Source organism: Ictidomys tridecemlineatus, chromosome 13 (assembly GCF_052094955.1).
Source record: "Ictidomys tridecemlineatus isolate mIctTri1 chromosome 13, mIctTri1.hap1, whole genome shotgun sequence".
NCBI classification, from domain to species: domain Eukaryota; kingdom Metazoa; phylum Chordata; class Mammalia; order Rodentia; family Sciuridae; genus Ictidomys; species Ictidomys tridecemlineatus.
Window position 1 is genome coordinate 36,286,113 of NC_135489.1, and position 20,948 is coordinate 36,307,060.

Consider the following 20,948-nt stretch of genomic DNA (forward strand, 5'->3'; position numbering starts at 1 on the left):
GTTTCCTACGGATTTATTTGATTTCTAAAAGAGCAGTAAGACACAGTTGTGAAGAATTGCACAGGTATTGGTTTGAATCCATGATGTATCATCAGTGGAGTGACTTAACTTCTCTGATCTTTCACCTTAGAAAAATGGAACCGATAATAACAACGGCCCTTCAGATGATGACAGTGAAGATTAAATGAGATGCTGCCTGGAAAACACTTGGAATAGGGCGTGTTGCATAGGGAATAATAATTGCTTATTGTTGTGAAGCAATAAAATACCTAGAAATCATAGGAAAGTTGTTAATAAATAACTATACTCCATATTTGTGTCCCCATACATTCAAGATCTCAATATAAGGAAAATTAAGTATTAGTTCTGGATAATTGTAAGAATAGGTAGTTCCAAATGATTTAAATAAAACTAGTTTTCATAATTGTGTGAAAGACACTATAGTAGGTCCTGGGGGTTCAAAGGCAAACAATACACATGTGGCTGCTGCCTCAGGGAGCTAATAATCTGGTGGGGACACACAGTTTCACATAACCACTCAGACGGATCCCTCAGAGGTTATGATACACTGTTACATCCAGACACCAGGTTCAAAATGGGATTATGATACCCTTGTGATGGGGCCAATCCCTGGAAAATAAGTGGAATAACATGCCACATGATTGCAGTTTTTTTCTGCATACTACCACGCACCTATATAAAAATACCACTGTCTACTTAGACTACAATAGGCTCATCAACTTCCCACTGCCTGCCTGTCCATCTCCATTTCTTTCTTTCCTACAAGTCAGAGATAATTTTTAAGCCACATTTCTGATCATGTGGCTCTTCTTAAGCTCTATGTCCTCATACTCAAGACCAAGTCTTTCCCACGCCTACGGTGCCCTCTGGCCTTGTCTTGTCTTCCTGGCTCCATCACACACAATCATGGGCAGAAGGGTGCAACATCCTGGCTTCTATTGGGCTTCCCTTACCAGCAATGGGGACACTAAGAGTTCCCCAATTACAGTGTTATTGTGGGAATTGAAAGAGATAATACACATAAAGCACTTCCCACAGAGCTTCGTACAACATTAGCATTCAAAATATATTAGTTATTATTATTATTGAGAAACAAGTATTATTAACCTCTTGTTTATTTAAACAGGAAACTGAAAAGTGCTGTTAGGAAATTACTAACTAGTGTGTTTTAAAAGTCTGACAGCTGTGTACATATGATGCTTACTGCTGTGCTCTGAAATCAACTCAGAAAATTAGGACATTTAGGATGTGCAATAATGATTACACACCGCTAGATGGCACTGCGCCTATTTTACTAAATAGCTATCAAGCTTTAATTGTTCCTCATAAGACACCTGCTAGTAGGAACAGGCAATAGGAAGCGGGTCTCCCTTATCCTACGACTGTATACATTTCATACTAATGTTCTTGGTAAGGCATCAGTTTGCATAATGAGTTTCCTTAGTTAACATTAACCATATCAAGAATAAACAAAACGTATTCTTAAAAGTATTCTGTGTGTCTAGAGATATATACATCCCTAAAGGCATATTAACAAAATATATTCATTCCCAGCCTAACCACAATTTCCTTCTCTTCTAATTAAGAAAGCAATCATAACAGAATGAGTGAATTTCTTAGAAATGTAAACTTCAAACCCCTCTAAACTAACCCCTCTAAAATAAGGTATCTGTTAAAATAAGGTGTCTGTTATTTTATATAATAACAGATACCTTAACTAATAACTAAGCACTTCATATAATACCCAAACTAAGAATATTAGTGTTCATTTCAGTCATTAATTATTAAAACCTAAGAGTTTTTCCTTATAATTAAATGTAAATAGAAAAAGCATAAATAGTATGCTGCAAGTTTAGCTAATGTCAGAAAAGGCGAGGTCAGGGTGGAATAGGGAGTTACAGGTGGGTAGGGAAGAGTTCATTCATATAAAAAAATGCTTGTTATCTGCTAATGTCTTACACTATTTTAATAGGATATGGACTCTTTAGTTCATAGTTAAGGATAATTTCAATCTAAGTATAGCTGGGGAAAGTGATAAAATGCTAGATGTTCAACAAATGACAGCTGTTAGTATTACTACAATTTAAAACTCACTGATTTGAAGTCATCTGTACTTTTATCAATTCATAAGATCTAAAACCCACTAATAACTTCACAGAAGTGACTAATGTCATGAAGTTTATTAGGAGTAGCAGGATCATATAAATAGAGTAAAATATGAGTGGGGGTGGTACAGAAAGGACAGGGATGACAGGGATTTAGCCTTTTTTCAGGATTGAGTCCAAGGCCATCCTTTCTTGAACCAAATTCTACAGGCTGGGTTCAAGACACTAAATTTAAGCTTGGTGCCCGGTTTCTAAAACACCTGGAGATATCAAAATTCTCAACTCCAAACTCAATCTCCTCTTGATTCCAAGATTTAAGAAAGTGGGGAGGGTTTGACAAAACCTTTCAGGTGATTTGACAACCACTGATTTGCAAACCTTTGGAAGGGTCTCAAAGGGCTTGCAGCTGGCAAAGGTCAGTGGACCATCATCTTAGACTAACTTAACTTCTGTCCTTCTGGAGTAAAGTGATTTTCAACCTTAGCTGTGCACTGGAATCTCATTCAGTGTTGTAAAATGACCCCCTGGAGCTGCTACAAATGCTGGTTCAACATCACACTTGGAGTAGAAAAGCACAGACTTTTAGAATAGCAGCATCTCAGCCCCTCAGCCCAGACCAGGGCAATCAGAAGCTGCCTGTTAACATATTCATGCAGTCTGCCTTCACAGTCGAATATAAGGAGCACTGCTTAAAGCCAGGCATCTCCAGTCCTTTGACATGAAGACAGACTGGTATGTCCTAATAGGTTGTAAGGTGTGTTACAAAAAGTTGATTACTATTAATTAATTTATGAAGTTTAAGAATGATTTATATAATTATGCATATATATATATATATAATTTTAGAGGGGTTTAAAGTTTACATCTCTTAGAAGGTCACTCTTGCATCTTGCATTATGATTGCTTCCTTAATTAGGAGAAATAGCAATTGCATATTGCATTTAGGTTGGGAAGAATATAATCTGTTGATGCGGCATCGGGGATGTATATATCCTTGAGACACAGATAATGTGTGTGTACATGTGTGCCCCTGCCAACCTATGCATAGGCCCTCTCAACCCTCATCCTTGCCCCTGTGCTTAAAGTGATGTTGGTGGGTGTCTGAGATTTTGTCAATTTGTTTTCCCTGCTCTGAGACAAGCACCTAAATGTAGGAGGAGTCCTGCTGGTAACCTACTCATCATATCCCATGATGATGGACATAGATTGTTGAATTTATCTGATTCTTCCCTTCCAAGATAGACATTTCCTGGTCTTCTATGCATGAATTTTCCAGTGTAACCACACTTTTCAAAACATGAAGCATAAGCTATTTTCTCTTTTTATTTAAAATATTTAATTAAAAAGAAAATAAATGTAATCAAAGTGTACATCATGATGATTTAATATTTATGCATATATCTGTTTTCTTGTATAGAGAAAAATGGGTTTAGAGATAGTAGACGGGGATTCAAGTGTATCTTCATTTGTAGAAGAGAAATTATAATATACTCCCTTCTCAATTTGCAGGTGTTCTGAGGAACAATGAAAATGTATGTGAGAAAACAGTGAAGTACTACCTACATTTTAGGCATTATGTTTATTTTTTGAGAGAAAGTAGGCATTAAAATGCACTGTTGGGCTGGGAGCAGTGGTGTCTGCCTGTAATCCCAGGGGTTTTAGAGGCTGAGTAGAAGGATCACGAGTTGAAAGCCAGCCTTAGTAACTTAGAGAGACCCTAAGCAATTCAGTGAGACTCTGTCTCTATAAACAAACAGACAAACAAACAAGAAGGATTGGGAATATGGCTCAGTGATTTAGTGACCCTGGATTAAATCCCTGGTACAACCCCCAAGCACCCCAATGCACCTCCCCCCCTCCGCCCCCGCCAAAAAACAAGAACAAAAAACAAAAAAACAAAACAGAAAACAAACACGGTCATATTCAGGTAGAATCATAACACCCTCCCCCCAGGAAAAAATTCTTTAAATTCTTTGCTCCCCTCTGTCAGTTACAAAGATATCTGGCCCTTACTATAAGCTTTCTTTTATAACTTCTGATTTATTTTCCTTTTACTGGATGAAATGGTATTATAAATCCATGAGGGAGTTTTGCATAGTGATCACTAGTTTAGTTTAATTTCAGGTCAGATATCTTGAAATCCACACAACTTTAGCTCATGAGAAAAAAAGAATATTTCAGTGTATCACTACTTACCATACAGCCATTGCCCATGGAAGCGGCAACATATGGAGAAAGTCTGCCATATGCTGACACATCCAGAGTTGGAAAAGGGAGCAAGAGATGAGATTCCATAACAGCTTCGAAAGAAATTAAATCTAACCATGGATTTTTAAGGATTTAGAATGCATGGTGGTTCATGTTATAGGTGATTGGATAAAATATAAGAATTTGACCATATAAGAGATTGGATTCCCTTGAGGAGAGAGAGATTCAGGTGACCTAACTGGAGATCAGCACAGGACACTGAGTTATGAACAGTCCACACCCATAGGGCAGGTTTTCTCTAAAGTGCTTCAGGAGCTATAAATATGGGGTTACTATTGTAAGTTGGAAATTTCAGAAAGACTTGGAGGAGATAAGGCTCAAGTCCATGTCTAAAGCATAGCGTGAAGTGCACAGATGAAAATGAGGAGGGGAGAATACTCCATGAAGAAGAGGATCAGGTGGCTAATAGCCCAGAACAGTGAAGGAGGGTGATGTGTTCAGTTTTTGAATTGACCTTACTGGGCCAGAGAAGCTTGAGTTAAGAATAACAGGAGAGCAGGATTCATAACTAAGCACATTTGTCTATTGCCCATTATGTTAAATTTCCCTAATTTTTTTGATAAGCAAATCCCTCTATTTTAAAATTGACCATAAATTTATTTTTTATTTTATTGAGAATTTGCATTTTATAAAGTTTTATGCCTAGTTTTGTTTTCAGACTACAATGCGAGCTAATTCAGATCTCTAACTATAGCCAACGAAGCTGGCTGGGAAACCAGAGTTGCTCTCTATAGTTTGAGTGAATCTCAAACTATGGTTTTCCACAGTTCTTCGTTCTGGCAAGGGCATCCCTAAGTATAAACAGCCCTTTAGGTGATGTTGATAGACAGTAAGGTTGGAGAGCCCCTACTATGGAGCATGAGTTATGAATGAAGTTAGACACCAGATTGGAAGAACAGGAAACTGATGTTCATTTGATCCAGTGGAATTCATTTAAAAGATATCCCAAGGGGCTGGGAGCTTCCTGGTCAAGAATGCAAGAAAAAAATTAGCCTGTTGTTAAGATTTTCTCAAATAAATAATTTAAATTTTATGCTCTGATTTATCTCTTTTTATGACAAAATATTATTTTAAAATCTGTTGGGAAGGAAGAACCAGTAAACAGTGTGCTTTGCCAGGGTCAACAAATGTATTTTGATGTGACTATATGTGGATATTAGCCATCACTCACATTAACCAAACAATGAATTCAGAAAAAAATGTTGGTGGGAGCATAATTTTTAGATTTTTAATTAGTAGTCATTTGCTAAGCCTTTATAAAACGTGAACATGAACAATGACAATGCCTGAGTAACTCATCGTTTTTTTTTTTTTTTTTAATGCTTGTAATCTCAACTTCTTCCTTGCTTCCAAAGTATGCTTTGATCGCTAAGGCAGTTAGTTCTCTTTCCTAAGAACACTTGGAGAGAAGCATCATATCTTAGAAAGATAAGATTTCAGTTTCACTTTAATTTCCTGGTTAAGGTGATGTAATAATGCTTAATGAAAAGTTCTACAACACATTTTTGGTGTAAAATCAAATTGAATATCATGTCAATCCTTAGAGGCCCTGGCAGTACATCCTTTGCCCATTAGGAAAAAGTATTCAGTGTTCCTTAAATTGTGTTTGTAGACCAGCTTCATTTTTCAAAATGAGGTATAATAATTGTTGCCTCAATAGCTGTCATACTATAAATTAAACTAAATTCAATGGAACCAAGCATTTATTAAGCCTATTATTTTCAAAGTATTGCACCAAGGATTGTAAAATATAATAAGGGAAAGTAAATGAAAAGAAAAATATGAATAATAATTTCTCCTTGCCAGTGCTTAACTTTGTATAGAATAACTTTGCATTTGTTTAATAACTTTAGTTTTTAGTTTGTTTAATGACTTTAGAAGCATGAGGACCTAGTGTTTTACTTCCCCTGAGGCTAGTCACTGTGCACAGGGTTTTTAGATTAGATAACTTTGTTCAGGTTTCTTTAATAGGGTTTTACCATTTCCCATATTCTAGTCCCCTAGTTTGGGTTTTAATACCTTCTACTTGGAAGCAGGCCTCCTAATCATTACCAGTTTTATACCTTTCTACTTATCCTAAGAAATATGAGGGTCACCTCTGGCTAGGCCATCCTTCATTGCCTTTTGAGTCATATCCAGAATGCTCAGAGTGAAAACCCATGTTTGGACTCCAGTTTACTGACCTTTAGTCTCATTTTATGCTACTCTCTAGCTTCTTCCAAGAGTCCTGTACTCCAGACACATGAGACTTCTTACAATTCCAGAATATGCCTTGGACTTCTTACGTTTACCTGTCCTCAGTCTGCTCCCTCCACCTGGTGTAGCTTCAATCCACTATCCTTCAAGGTGATATATATATATATGCCATGTCCTCTAGGAAGCCCATTCTGATATCCTCTATATGTTGTAGACCTTTTCGTTAAGCTTTGTTACATCACCTTAATCAGGAAATCAAAGTGAAGCTGAACTGTTGTCTTTGCTTGTCTCCAAGGCTTGTCTCTTGGAATAGAGAAGGTAAACTGCTGGCTGTCTTTTGTCATGCCCACAGTCCTTTATATATCTATTAGATCATTTATGACATTCTATATTTTCCACACTAGTGGACAAATTTTTTCCCTTAATGTTCTAGATCAGCCCATAATTGGGCTTTAGAAAAAAAGTCTCTAAAATTATGAACTAAATGTTGTGTGTAAGGTCATGTGTGTTTTTTGGGAAACCATCCAGAGCTTTTATGGGGGTCTCCAGAAGATATGTGGGGAGTAAGCTGAGGAAACACAGAACTAAATGATAAGCAGATTGAAGATACAGACGATGTTTTACTCATGTCTGAGTTCTTCACAGTTCCTTGCATAATACCTAGTTCAAACTGGAGTGACTCGTCATGCCTATTGAATGGAGTATAGCATCTGCTGCAAGCCAGCTACCATGCATAATCCCTAGTAGCTTTTCTCCGTACTTCAGAATACTAAGAAAGCTCCATGATCACTGAGCATGAATTTTCACTTTACCTCTTATTCTTTACATACTATGCCTAGCACAGATGGCCAGAATCCTAGGTGTCAGAGACCACATTCCGAAAAGAAAGTGCATCCACAGGGCTGGCAACTATGAGCAACTGTCTTCAACTTTTTCTTTATAACCTTTGAATGGGCACACGTGGTCCAACATGAAAATAGTTAGAGGACACAGGAGCATTGGAAACAATGAGCAAGTAGCAACTGGCTGTGAAGTGTTACTTTCTCTGTACTCATTCAGTACCATTTCAATATACACTTAATTGTGCAGTGAGAGTAGATAATGGGCTAGATAGTAGAAAATGCATTTCATTCACCAATTCAGAGAATATTGACAGCACAGCTTCCTAGCACACAGAGAATTTTTGGGGAAGTGGGGCAAGCATTTGGCTGGTGTTGTTATTAGTAGTAGCAGCAACAGGCATAGTAGTCTACAAAGCTTGATTCATTGTACCAGTGGTTTTTTATTTTTATTATGTCAAGTCTTGACAGATATTGTAGGACAGCAATTCTGTATACTGTGACACCTGGCTGATTTTGGAAGTTAGAAGTTGCGCTCTTATATGTTTTTATCTGGTGTTCATCCAAGGAAAGCTACTCTTGTGCAATGCTCTCCTCATCTGGAATAAATAGAACTAACTTTATAATGATGTATAAGGAGATAACACAGAATTCCTAGCCCAATACCATGAAGGGTATTACAATATGTATTAGATATATGTGATTTTTTTTTTTAGCCACCACAATTGAATAACTTTTCTTTCCTTCAGAAAATGACAGATGGCTCAGGAAACTAATAGGTTAGTATTAGTTTATGAAAAAAACATACAGCAAAGTTTTAGAGTGCATCTACTGTTTGATATTCCCCAAATCCAGATCTACTATAAAGAGAGTACATTCATTACATTCTGAAATTGAGCTCATCCTATTACTAAATTTGTACACCAAGGAATACAACTATCTAGGATAACCTAAATTAATGAGATGATCTCATGCTGCATTTTTCTTTTTTTGTGCTGTTTCAGTTAAATTTTTCTTTTAAATGCACTTGATAATTTCAAGAATCAGCACCATGATTGACAGGCCTCTAAATGTTCCTATAGATGCACTGTCGAAAAGGGAGACTTTAAAAAGCAAAGAAAGGGACATACTTTTATTGGCTATTTCAGACTTTCAGCTTATTTGCTACTGTTTAATATTTGGAAGAGGGTCAAGTAAATCATACAGATCATGCCAAGCAGAGATTTTGGAAAGGGCCTGACAACATAAATAATTGAAAAAAAAGTACAAAAAAAATTAAATAAAGGGTGAGTTTAGGCCAAATAAAAGCTAGATAAGTTATTAAATAGCTGTTTCTAGGATGGAAATAGTATACCATATGTACATTGGGTTTCTTATGATTAGCTACAAGCTCTGCAGGGAGAAAAGCTTTGAGTCTGAATCAGTCCCATGTCTCTCAGAGTGCTCAGCAGCTCAGCAAGAAGTCTTTAAAAAGTCATTACTTACTTTATGAACACATCTGCAGATAAACATGGATTTAATATATGCTGTGTGTGGAGACTATAAGCAGCCATTAAGACACAAGTCTCACTGTCCTGGATTATTTTCCTCAGAGCGCTCACTCCTACCTAAATTGTTGTGTTATTTGCAAGAATGCAAGCTTCATGAGGGTTAGGTTTTGTTGTCTTGTTTCGTTCATTATTCTGTATACAGAATGTATACAGAACACTGACATATGGAGGGTTAATTTGTTGAATGATTTCAAAAAATGTTTTTCCAATGGAAAAGCTTTTATTTTACAACCTAAAATAAAATGATGGTTAAGAATTTTTGGGGGGGATCACCAGTATCATTTAGTCATGTTCTTGGTTTTCAGACACCCTTTTCCATATCACAGAACTGAGTCTGTGTAGTGGCCATCGCTGGAAAGAAAATCTGATAGGACAACATTTCCAGGATTTTAAAAGATTGACAGGTACAGAGTTTTTGTTTGGTATGATGAAAAGTTGTGGAAATTGATGATGGTGATGTTTGGATAAAACTGTGAGAGTATTTAATGAAACTAAATAGTACCCTTAAATTGGTTTAAACAGCAAATTTTATGTTATATGTTTTGAAGCAGATTTTTGAAAAGCATAGAACAACTTTAGATGGAAAAATAGAAGATTATGTTAAAATAACCATGAAGTGGAGTCAGTGCCACTATACATTATGCTTCACATAATGAATTATACATTTTTTGGAAAGTTATTTTGCCTGGATATATTAGCTATTGCTTTTTAGGTAGTGAAGTAGTTTGTTTTCTGGATATTTGCATTTTTTAGAGTTTAACGTATTCATCCTTCCCCATCTTCTGTAAGGGTAAATATGTTTCATGGTTTAGAATGATTCCCTCAAGTTTCACTGAAATGCTGAAGTGCCTTCAACAACCCAGGAAAAGAAAATTTCAGTCTGCCTCTAGAACCTTCCATCCTCTGAAACTTACAAATCCATGGGGCTTACTCTGAAGGGGGTTTCTCCACATGAACTTCCAGTCATAGATTTAATAGGTAGGCGTCTTAGAGCTACTGCTGTTTCCTCACAAACATGGGAATGAAGTATAAGTTTTGGAAGCATTCATGGTGAGAAAAGTCAAAGTTACAAAACTTAAGATTCTTCTAAGATGAGGAGGGATGAATTCATTAAACAAAAAATGTACATATCCAGAAAACAAGGGCACCTGGGTAAATCTAGAAGATACTAACAAATATTTTTCATTTCTGCACCATAACACTAATGACTAAGTAGGCTGGCAGTGGTATTTTACTCATTTAAATTAATAGATACTGAACCGCATACTGTCTTTGATATCACCAACTCCCAAATGGTCTCAAAAGGTCCATTCATTTGCTTAGTAAGTATCCATTGAACACTTAAGTGTCAGGTACTACAGATACACAAGTATACCGACACACACTGATCTTTCCCTTACCCCGTATTTAAATTAGAGAAGACATAATAAATATAACAACTAAGTAAATTATATGGCATATAATATATGAGAATGTCATAAGTACTTTAGACAAAAGAAAGACAAGCCATAGAGCAAGAGGGATGAACTGAGTTCTCATTTTTTTGGCTCTGGGAAAATTTGCTTCCAAATGCCTTTTCTTTTTTGTTAGTAGAATTCAGTTCCTTGTGGTTGTAGGACTGAAGTCCTCATTTCCTTGCTGGCTGTCAGCTGTGCGTCTTGCAATGTCTAGAGATTGAGTACGTGGCTCCCTATATCTTCAAGCCAGCTGGTCTTTCAAACTGCTGGCTTTCTCTTCAGCTGATAGCCTGAGAAAATTCTCTGCTATTAAAGGGGTCATGTGATGAGCTCAGGCCCACCCAGATAATCTCTCTATTTGATGATCAACTGTGAAATATAACAAACTTTATTAAATTCACAGTCCTGGTTGATTTTGCACAGGATTGCCCAGGAGGTAGGAAATCTTGGGGTTATTTCAGACGGTAGTCAACATCAACTGGGAATATAGCTCCGTGGCAGAGCACTTGCTTAGACTGTAATTGAGGTAAAGGTGTTATTGGCCAGGTATTTACCATCAGCACAGAAAGATATAGAGGAACTTCAAAGGTATGTAAAATGTATAACTGATGAGGCTTTATGATTGATTCAACTTGAGGTGGGAGAAGATGATTACTAGATCTATCATTTGGGCAACGTGATAGGTCTCAGTATCATTAACAGAGGGAGCAAGTACTCTTTTAAAGGATTGTTTGAACCAATCTTCATCATCTTCAAACTCTCTTTTTCTCTAATTTGCAACAGGTGAGAATAATATATTAGAAATGCAAATTTCAGGATTGCTGAAAAATTGTACTAAAATAAACATGCACTTATTAAAAGTTTGTATAGGAGAATGCTCCACTGTTCACTCACTCTCTCACCACTGCCTCATGGTCTAGAATAGGGTTTGGCATGCCGTGATCGTCCCCATTTGTTGAGTGAATAAGTAAATGAATGATTGCTAAAACAAACAATGAATGTTAATGAGAACTCAGTGAAAAGGATTCAAGGTGACATCAGGAATAGCTTTCAAGTAGAATGATGGGTGGATTTGGTTGGAGAGGTCACTCTCCCCTGAGAGTCTTTTCTTTTCTCTTAGTGTGCCCCACAGTCCCAAGATCCTGGAAGCCAGGCTGTGAGAGAACGTCCTCTGGGGGTCCCTTCATCACTCTGCTGACTGGCTCTGGGCCAGGTGTGCAAGCTCCCAGGAACAGGGCTTGGCAGACCGCAAGAGAAAGATCACTGAAGCCTTGACACTTGTTAGATAGGCTCAGGGAAGCTTGGCAGGCATTCCTCTGCATGCACCTCTCTTTCCCAACTGACCAGGGCATTTAAAGATGATGCTCTTTCCTAACTTGTGGAAGGAAAAGTGTTCAGTTGACACAACTTACAGGCATGATGCAGAAACAGAAGAAAGGAAAAGGAGCATTAGTCTATTATATCGAGATCCCTTGTGATAAGACTGTAGGTGTTGGCTTAGTCCACACATTGTGCTGTGGCAGCAGCTTGAGCAGACAAAGCTTCCAACATTCTGTAAAGCTAAAACTACTGCATCTTCAAGATCTTAAAAATAAACACAACTGAAGGGAAGAAGCAGCTTCAGTTAAATTTATATCACAATCACCAGGACTCTAAATGATGACTTCACTCTTCCAGAGATTTACTCTGATAGAGAGGAAGAATTTTGCCGCAGGTTCAGGGTGCCCAAAGAGGAGCAGTTTTTCCACTGTCATATTCCACGGGTGTCATTAATGGGTTTGTTTATGCTTTGCTGCTGCCACTAACCTCCCCACAGGGAAATTTCGGAACACAGGATTCTAGTGCAATGCACTTTTCCTTAGCTAAACAAGTGTTTAGAATGATTTACCATCAGGAATGAAAATTATAGATCCCAAAATTTTCAACAATACAGAGATAATTGTGCTCCAAGGACTAGTCATCTGCCTATCCCTAACTCTGAAGGTTTCTGCCATTATGTCCCTAACTGTGAAGATTCTTTTCCCCCTAACTCTAGTTAATGTTTTTTTTTCTTTCAGCTCTGTTTTTACATTCAAAACTTTCCACATATCATGATCTGCAAAAATAGAAAACCCATGTTGTCAAGTGGTCTGATAGATGTATCCTAAGATGGGCTTCTTCAATTCCTGACCCCATGGTTCTACATACCTTCTCCCAGCTATTCAATTAAACACAAATACTGGTCCCCCTCATTGATTTTAGAATATGGTGATTATCTGGGTAGGGCTGACATAAATGCACTATTTCAATAGCAAAACAATTTCACCTGCTGATCCCAGAAGGAGAAATCAGCAAAACAAACCTAACTTGTCTGGAAGAAGAAGCAAATATTACCTTCTGAATGGTCCAATGGAGGCCACATGGCAAGAAAGAAGCTCTAAGAACTGAATGTACTTCTCAGTTGACAGCCAGCAAAGAAAATGATTTCTGCCAACAGCCAGTGCACTTAGAAGCACTGAGCCCACATGAGAACCACAGACCCAGCCAGCACTTTGATTTAAGCCTAGTGATGCTGAGCCCAGAATCCAGCCACGCTGCATTAGATTTCTGACCCACAGAAGCTCTGAGATAATAAATGTTACAGTGGCTGTTTTAAGATGCTAAATCTGTGGTAATTGGCTATGCAACAATAAAAAACGGATACAGGCAGCCTCAAATCCACCTATTTAATCATGAGGCTAGGAGGAAGAATATATTGGCATACTAGATTGAAGAAAAATTAATGGGATATTAGTATTTGCTACTAAAAACATATCCCCAGGGTTCTACTGCATCAGACTACTCGCCTGGCTGGTGAAGAATAGAACTACATAAGTATATTTATCTGTTCATTCACAGAAGAATATTTATTCAGGACCTACTAGATATCTGACACTCAGATTAATTTTGCAGTGATAGAGAAATATTTAGAAAAGCAGGTAACTGCATCCTTGGATTCGGAAACAGTCCTGAATGAAGTTTAGAGACATTAACATAGACAAAAGCACAGATTCTAACTTAAATTACTTCGGGATGAAGCACATTTTTAATAAGTGTTTGATTTACTGAAGAAAAGATATATTGAGACACTCTGAAAACCCACCTGCAAGTATAGACTGTTCGCCCTTGTCCCTTTAGAGAAAATTTTAATTGATATGACTGATGATATGGACAGGACTATAATGTGAGCAGGGGGGTGAGGGAAGGAGCATCCCCTTGCTGCTCTAGTTCTCTTTTCACTATTAAACAGGAGAGATTAGATAGTTCTGATTTATTTTTCTTGTTTCCTTTTGATGTTGCCTTTTGAAGCTACGTTTCATTGACTCCAAAGTAATTTCTGAAGAAAGGTCTGCTGACATTGCAGGATACCTGGATCATTAAGCATGTCAATGCTGACCAAAGAAATAAAGTTCTTGTAGGAAGCAGTTATTTGTTTAAAATAAAGGCCAAGATGTTGCCATTTTGCACATGCGTATAAACCATTTACGGGTATTTATTTTCTTGTGGAAAGTGAACAAAAAAATCTGGAAGCTCTAGATAATGTTGTGAATTAGAATAGATTATTTGAACTATTTGCTTTTTGTATTCTCCATCCTGTTCTCTTTCTTGTAGAATATAAAACAGCCAGCTTTATGCCCCTTAATTTTCAGAGGCATTAATTCTTTTACTCTAGAAGGGAGTTTGCTAGTTATGTCATGTGGAGGGAGGGCATAACAGGACATAAAAGAAAAATGATTGGGAGAAGTAGTGATTTGGAAAACCTTTCCTATGGAAAAATCTGGAAGGAATGGAAAGTTTTTTGCCTGAAAAAGAGAAGGTGTTCTTACAATTCTTCTATAACAGGGGTTGGGGAACTTTTTTGATGGACACAGAGACATAACCAAAGATGCTATATAGCTATACATGTAAGAGAAAAAGAACTTCCACACATTTTTATGGATGAAATTAAATATATAATAATCGAGGACAAATTTTAAACATTGCTGGCCTACTAATGAGAAGGGTGAAATTCTTTCTCGGGGAGACAATATCTTGCTTAATTGGGATTACATGTTAGTGTTCCTTTTCATCAAATCAGTGGCAAATATCTGTCTCTAAAATCAATTCTTAATTCATGGGATATACAGAAAGAGGTGCTGGGCTGCATTTACTCCACAGGTCACAGTTCTCTGGCCTCTTATTTGAAGGGAAACCGTAAATCTCAGTATCCATTAAGAACTGCATCAGAGAAAATGGCCTTTGAATTTAGACAAAAAAAGAAAGAAATCTTCTAAAAACTTACCCACTTCATACTGTATCCAGAGAATATTTATTTTTCTAGGTGATGGTGACTTTATAATGTTAGTTTTTATGTTTTTTTCTTCCATTGGGTAGGTTTTAAACTTAATTTTGTTAATATACAAAATAAATTTTGCCCAAGGTCTGCACCTAAAAGTAAACTGTTAAAATCCATTGATTTCTGTGAAAAAAAATATGATAAGGAGTTTCTAATATGGTCTGAATGTTTGTGCCCTCCCCACTCTAACTTTGAGTTGAAATCTAATCCCTATTGTGGCAGGAGGTAGGGACTTTAGGGAGGTTGGTTAGGTTAGAGTGGATCCCTCATGCTTGGGATTACAGCTCTATGGAAGAAACCCCAAAGAGCGGAACTGCCCCCATCCTGTGAGGACACAGCAAGAAGGTGCCATCCTCAGAAAGTGAGCCCTCAGCAGGTACCAAATTGGGTAGTGCCTTGATGTTGGCAGAATTGTGATGCATTTCTGTGGTTTATAAATATCCAGTTGATGGTATTTTTGTTATAGCAGCTCAAAGTGACTAAGACATTTTTTTGATAAAGCAATCTGTTAGTCCCTAGAAGGGGCTTTTAGGGACAATCACCCATGCTTGCAAAAAACAAAAAAAGCTGTGGCCACTTGAAATGATGGTAAGTGTGCCTTTAAATTTTTTAATTTTTTTTTGTTGTTGTTTCAGAAAAGGCCTACCAGAGAAATTTATAAGGAGCCAGCTTAAATTACTAAGTCACTTGCCTCGTCCCTTTTACGTGAGCTAGAGTCAACTTTGATTATTATAATACTAAATTCTGTTCCCAGAGGTGTTCCACCCATTATTTTTGGAACATGTAATGTATGAAGAAGCATGATGTTGAACCGAGGATGCTCAGGAAAGTCCTGCCTCTACATGTGATGAGAGTCTGTCCTGCATGAATATGTCTGAGTTTCCCTAATAAAAGCCCCATGCTTTGTTGGCTAAGGGAGCGACACTGCCTTTGGATGATCCCCAGTGCACTCCAGACTTGCTGCAAGGCATGACCCTCTCTTCCCTCTTTCATCTCCTGGTTGCACTTATCAGCTTTGCACTCACGAAGCAGCAAACCAACTGAATTTGGTTACAAATGCAGTTATATATATATATATATATAAAACCTAAAATTTTTATCTTATTTATTTTGATGCAAAGTAAAACTCTATTATGTGGTGCCATAATTGTTTTGAGTTAGGTTTGACAACAGACTAAAATTATCTTCCTCTAATACAGGAGAGTAAATTCAATGTTGACTAATGTTGTCAAAGTAAATAAACAAATAAAAGAAAAGAAAGAAAAATAAATCACTGCTTCTGATTATCTGTCTAGAAGGAAGTTTCCAACTTTGATTAAGATGAGCCAAGACTAATTGTATTAGTATTCTGTAAGGAACTATGAATATCACAACTTTTATATTTATTGTCAGGAAGGAAAACTCAGCAAACACATGTAATACTTGTATTTAACACTTCTGAGGAAGGTAGAAGCAATTTTAGAAAGAAGCTTAATTTTAGCAGAGCAATCAAATTACGCTTGTTTTTTTTCTGCCTGTCCCTCAACTTTGTCTAGTATCTTTTCCTAAAATGAATGGAGTTTATAAGGTACATTGTAAAGCAAATAAGAACCCCCCTCCTCCCCCACCCCTTGCTTAATATCTGCTCATTCTTTAAGATCCAGCCTAGATTCTAGATTTCCCTTAGGAAAGTTCTCCCAGCAGCCTCCATCTCTCACATCATGGCATTCCTTACCAGGGTGCCCAAACACCATGCATGTATTTCAATTGTGACACTTACATGGGCTTATAAATTTGTTTAAAAGTCCATCTACCCAGCCAGGTGTGGAGGCATGTGCCTGTCATCCCACCTCAGGACGCTAAGGCAGGAGAGTTGAAAATTCAAGGCCAACCTGGGCAACTTAGTGAGACCCTCTCTCAAAATTAAAAATGAAAAGGTATGTAGCTCAGTGGCAGAGTGCCCCTGGGTTCAATCCCCAGCACTGGGAAAAGAACAAAAACCAACCAAACAAAAAGTGCATCCATCCAGTTAGACTTGGAGCAACAGGAAGTCGGGGATGGCATCCTATTCACCATAGCCCTCTCTCTGGTTCCTAACACAGTGCCAGACACATAGTAGGAGCTCATATATGCCTACTAAGCCAAGACATGAACAAATGGACAGGTGGGTGTGTCGCTTTTCACCCACTATGCACCATCATCCTCTCTTCTTTACCACTGCTTTCCAAGAACATCAGTGTGACAGAGACACAATTCTGGATGTAGGATAAAGACAAGGTCAGAAAACAATGAGAAGAAGAAGAGATGTCCAAGAATGAGAAGAGACCTTTCTCAGAGAGCAGGAGCCATGGGGCAGTGCCTGAGGGTTGCTATGTCACCTGACAAAGGATGACAGTGTGTTTGCACTTTGCACTGTTGGCAGAAGAGCTGCAGCTCCCTGTGAGTCTCTTTCCTTCCCTGCTGTCCCCTCCTCTCCCTCCCACCCCTCTGTTCCTCTTTCTCTCTTCTTCCCTCTCTCTCACTTCTTTTCTTCTTCCTCCTTACCATTTTGTAGGCTTTTTCCAAAGAAAGAAGCCAAAGGAAGGCTCTGTTGGGCTAAGCTTTAAAAGGGGGACAGAACCCCCTTCCCCATGCTCTCCCTGTCTCCCCAGTTTGGAGTGCCACTGTCATGCTACTAAGTGGCCAGAACTTGGGAGAATCCTGTAATTTTTCATTCCTGCGAATGTCGAGATTCTTCCTCTGGTTCTAAGGAGAGTGTTCCATGTCAGGGGGAAGGGCAGCTTTTCCTCTCTGGGAACATTTTCCTTGTCCCCTAACCCTGGAAAGGGTTTTTATTGACTCATCGATGCCCAGGACTACAAATACAGCCCATTTTTTTTCCCCATCTGCTGTAGCCCTTTTCTCACTGCTGCTGTGGGATTGGCTTAGTATCCTGAGAGCAATCAAAAACGCATATTGATGTTCGACCATTGTTTTTTTTTTTTTTTCCTTCTATCCCAAACCCCATGCTCAGCCAGTGGGACTGGAGAACAGGCTATAGCTGGGCACCTTAAAGAAGAGATGCATACTGCCCACCCTCCTGTCACCATCAGCTGTATGCCTGGAAACCTGGCCCTGGGAATCACCTGCTGGAGATTCTGACAGGGAAGAAATCTGCAGGTGGCTGGTCTTTGCATATGCCAAGAGTCCCATTCCCATGCCAGTTATTCAAGAACTGCCTGTATGTACTCAGGAGAACATTATGGCTTTTACTGTGTAGAATTTGTCCAATATTAATTAGAAACAGAGACCATTATCAGTTTTTAAAAGCAAAGCCAGTTTTTCCTTCTTTCTTTTAAAAATAAGAATAATAAATGTATACACATGGAATAGGAAGCAATATTTTTTTTCCAAGAGAAAATGGATATGGTGATGGGACAGAAGCATTGACCCAGCAGGGAATGTAAACTGCTCATTGTGGTCAGTGATCTGACTCATTTCCTATATTTTAAAATTCGGGAACAAGCTGAAGCAAGTTCCCTGGTTTCTTTAAGCAGCTTCCCTTCTGTCACTGTTGTCTGATGTCAGTAAATGTAGTTAATACTCCAATACAAAGGGCTGATCTTACAGCATCAGAACTAAGCTTTGATGTTTTCCAGTTGCTTGTAAACATGTTCCAATACTTACAAAGGAAATACACACATCAGGAGGATTTAATAATGTTTGATGTTTTATAAAGTTCATGAAAACCATTTTGATGACATTGCATTTAGAATACCAAGGGTAGAGAAAAGACGAAAAACCTTTGCCAGACTTAAACCAGTTCAAAGTCGGGATGATCCATACTTCCAGACGCTCATGAATTTCAATACTTTAGTAGGTAAAAGTAATTCAAACCTCAGAATTACTGAGGAACAGTCTTTGTACCATTTGTGTATCATTATAATCCTTTTATTGTTGTGTAAACATTTTTTTATCAATACGTGCAAGAAAATCTGGTTTCAATAAACTTAGTAATACATGTAAACTATAGGATTCATAAAGGTAATTAGCTCAAACAACTGGCATACTTACAATTGCATTTCTTCTGAACAAATCTAAGCTTGCATGCTGTTCTGTAGGTGGAGAGTCGGATGCGATCCAGATCTTGAGCCCCTAGTGGGGGAGAAAGAGTACACATATGGTATGCCACGTGTGTGGAAAGGAATTATAATGTTTATAAATAAAGTAACTGCAGATATAATCATACACTTATTAATTTTGTTAGAATACAGATATTATTTTAAGACTTGAAAAGGTCTGTCTCGCAGTCCTCAGGTTCAAGGGGAAAAGGAGCCCCTGCATTCCATTCAACATTGGAACCTAGATTGTGAACCAAGTGCATGAACCAGGGAACACAGCATCTTTCCCTGTTGTGTCTATCATTTCCAAGAACAATCTGCTCAAGCTGTGACTTAAACTAGCTAGATGATCTCAGACACTATCATAAAATAAATGCACTGCTATTGAAAACATTGCTATTAGGTGACTGAATGTGAGCACCTTCTCTGTGGATCCTTCAGCCAGTTGTTTTTAGAAGCCTCTGTTTTCTCACCTGAAAGTTGGGGATAATGAAGCCAACAGTACTTATTTCACAGGATTGTTGTAAGGATGAATGAACATATGCCGAGTATACTTAGAACACTGCTTGGCACAGTGTTCACGATTGGCCTAAGTGTTCACTATTTTTACTAATATCTATTGCAATATCGGAGGAGGAGACTCCTTTCTAAAAATAACTTGTATTCTTTCTTACACCATGTTCCAGTTCCTTCCTGGCAGAGGGAACATGCTCCCTAGAGTGTTGAATGACTTTCTTATTCCACACTTTAACTCAAGAATCCAGCATGGTACCACATCTATCATCCCAGTGACTCCTGGAGTTTGAGGCAAGAGGATTGCAAGTTCCAGGCCAACCTCAGCAACTTAGTGGGGCCCTAAGCAACTTAGCCATACCCTGTCTCAATAAACAAACAAACAAATAAAAAGAATTGGGGGTGTAGCTCAGTAGTAAAGTGCCCTTGAGTTCAACCCTGAGTGAAAAAAAAAAAAAAAAAAAGAATACAGCATGGCTCCCCATGACCAGAACATCAGGTCCAAAAGCTCTGCTGAGAATCCATGACCTTGTGCAGGCTCTTTCCATCTTACCCACACAAGAGTACATCTCCCCGCTCTGCCACAGAATCTCTGCTAGGCTTGGGCCAGTCTCTCCACAAGCCACATCACAGCAAACGGAGCTCCTAGTGTTTCCTCTGCCCAGATTTGAATGGGTTAATCTCTAGACTGTATTGAGAACATATTCGGCTGTCAATAAATGTGTCTGCTTTTCTTTGCTTTTAAGTTTTGGGCTCTCTTCCACCCACATTCATGTTTTGTAATAGATATAAGGCATGTAGCTATATTTTGCATGTACTGAACTTTCTCTTCACCAGTGGTACCTCAGTAAAATGTGCCACGTGAATGTTTCAAAATGTGATAGCGTACCAAGCCAATCAACTCCCATGGATGCGATTATATTAGGAGGCCAATGAAGTGCTTTCTCAGTGAAACTCAGGATGAATTAGTGAGTGTCCTTCACTGACAGCATTCAGCCTTCCCTCAATTCAAACTGATCTCTTTAGATTCACTTAAAAATACTGTCAATAGTCCTATGACTTTGTGGTTTTTTGAGGAATATCGTTAAACATTCATTCTTATGAAAGTATATTTCTTGACAAACAGGCCCATTGGTAGTGAACACTTACAGGTACAAGAGATGGGAGCTACCCTGACTCAATCCAGAAATTCTTTGAAACATGTTCTCAGGAGATGGACATTTAGCCAACAGCCATCTATTATTTCTAATGATGGGAAAGATTATAATTTAGCAAAAATAAATAGATTTTTAAGCCAGTAATCCTTAATTCTGTCACCTCCTAGCTGTGTGAACTTCAGCAAATTTTTACTTGGAAATTCAATTTCCTCAGGCATAAAGTGAGGATAACAATATGAACTTGAGCAGGTGGTAATAAATATCCAGTTTTGACCTCCACACCAGGTAGATAGTCAGCAGCTAACGGGAATGGACCTGCTTAGAGGGCGTTCTGTACAATAACAGATTTTTTTTTAAACATTTGAGCTTTAATATGCCTCTTTGTGACTTCAACCCACTTGATGTAGTT

General features: G+C 38.1%; 1 protein-coding gene across 20 annotated transcripts in view; it reads right to left on the reverse strand.

Annotated features, from left to right (window-relative positions):
* Positions 1–20,948, reverse strand: part of Dtna (dystrobrevin alpha) — a 348,780-nt gene that overhangs the window by 101,255 nt on the left and 226,577 nt on the right. For all 20 annotated transcript variants that reach the window (XM_078030189.1, XM_078030188.1, XM_078030194.1 and 17 more), the window contains one exon: positions 18,823–18,903. In XM_078030189.1, the coding sequence (XP_077886315.1) occupies positions 18,823–18,903 (81 nt within the window). The remainder of the gene's footprint in view (positions 1–18,822; positions 18,904–20,948) is intronic.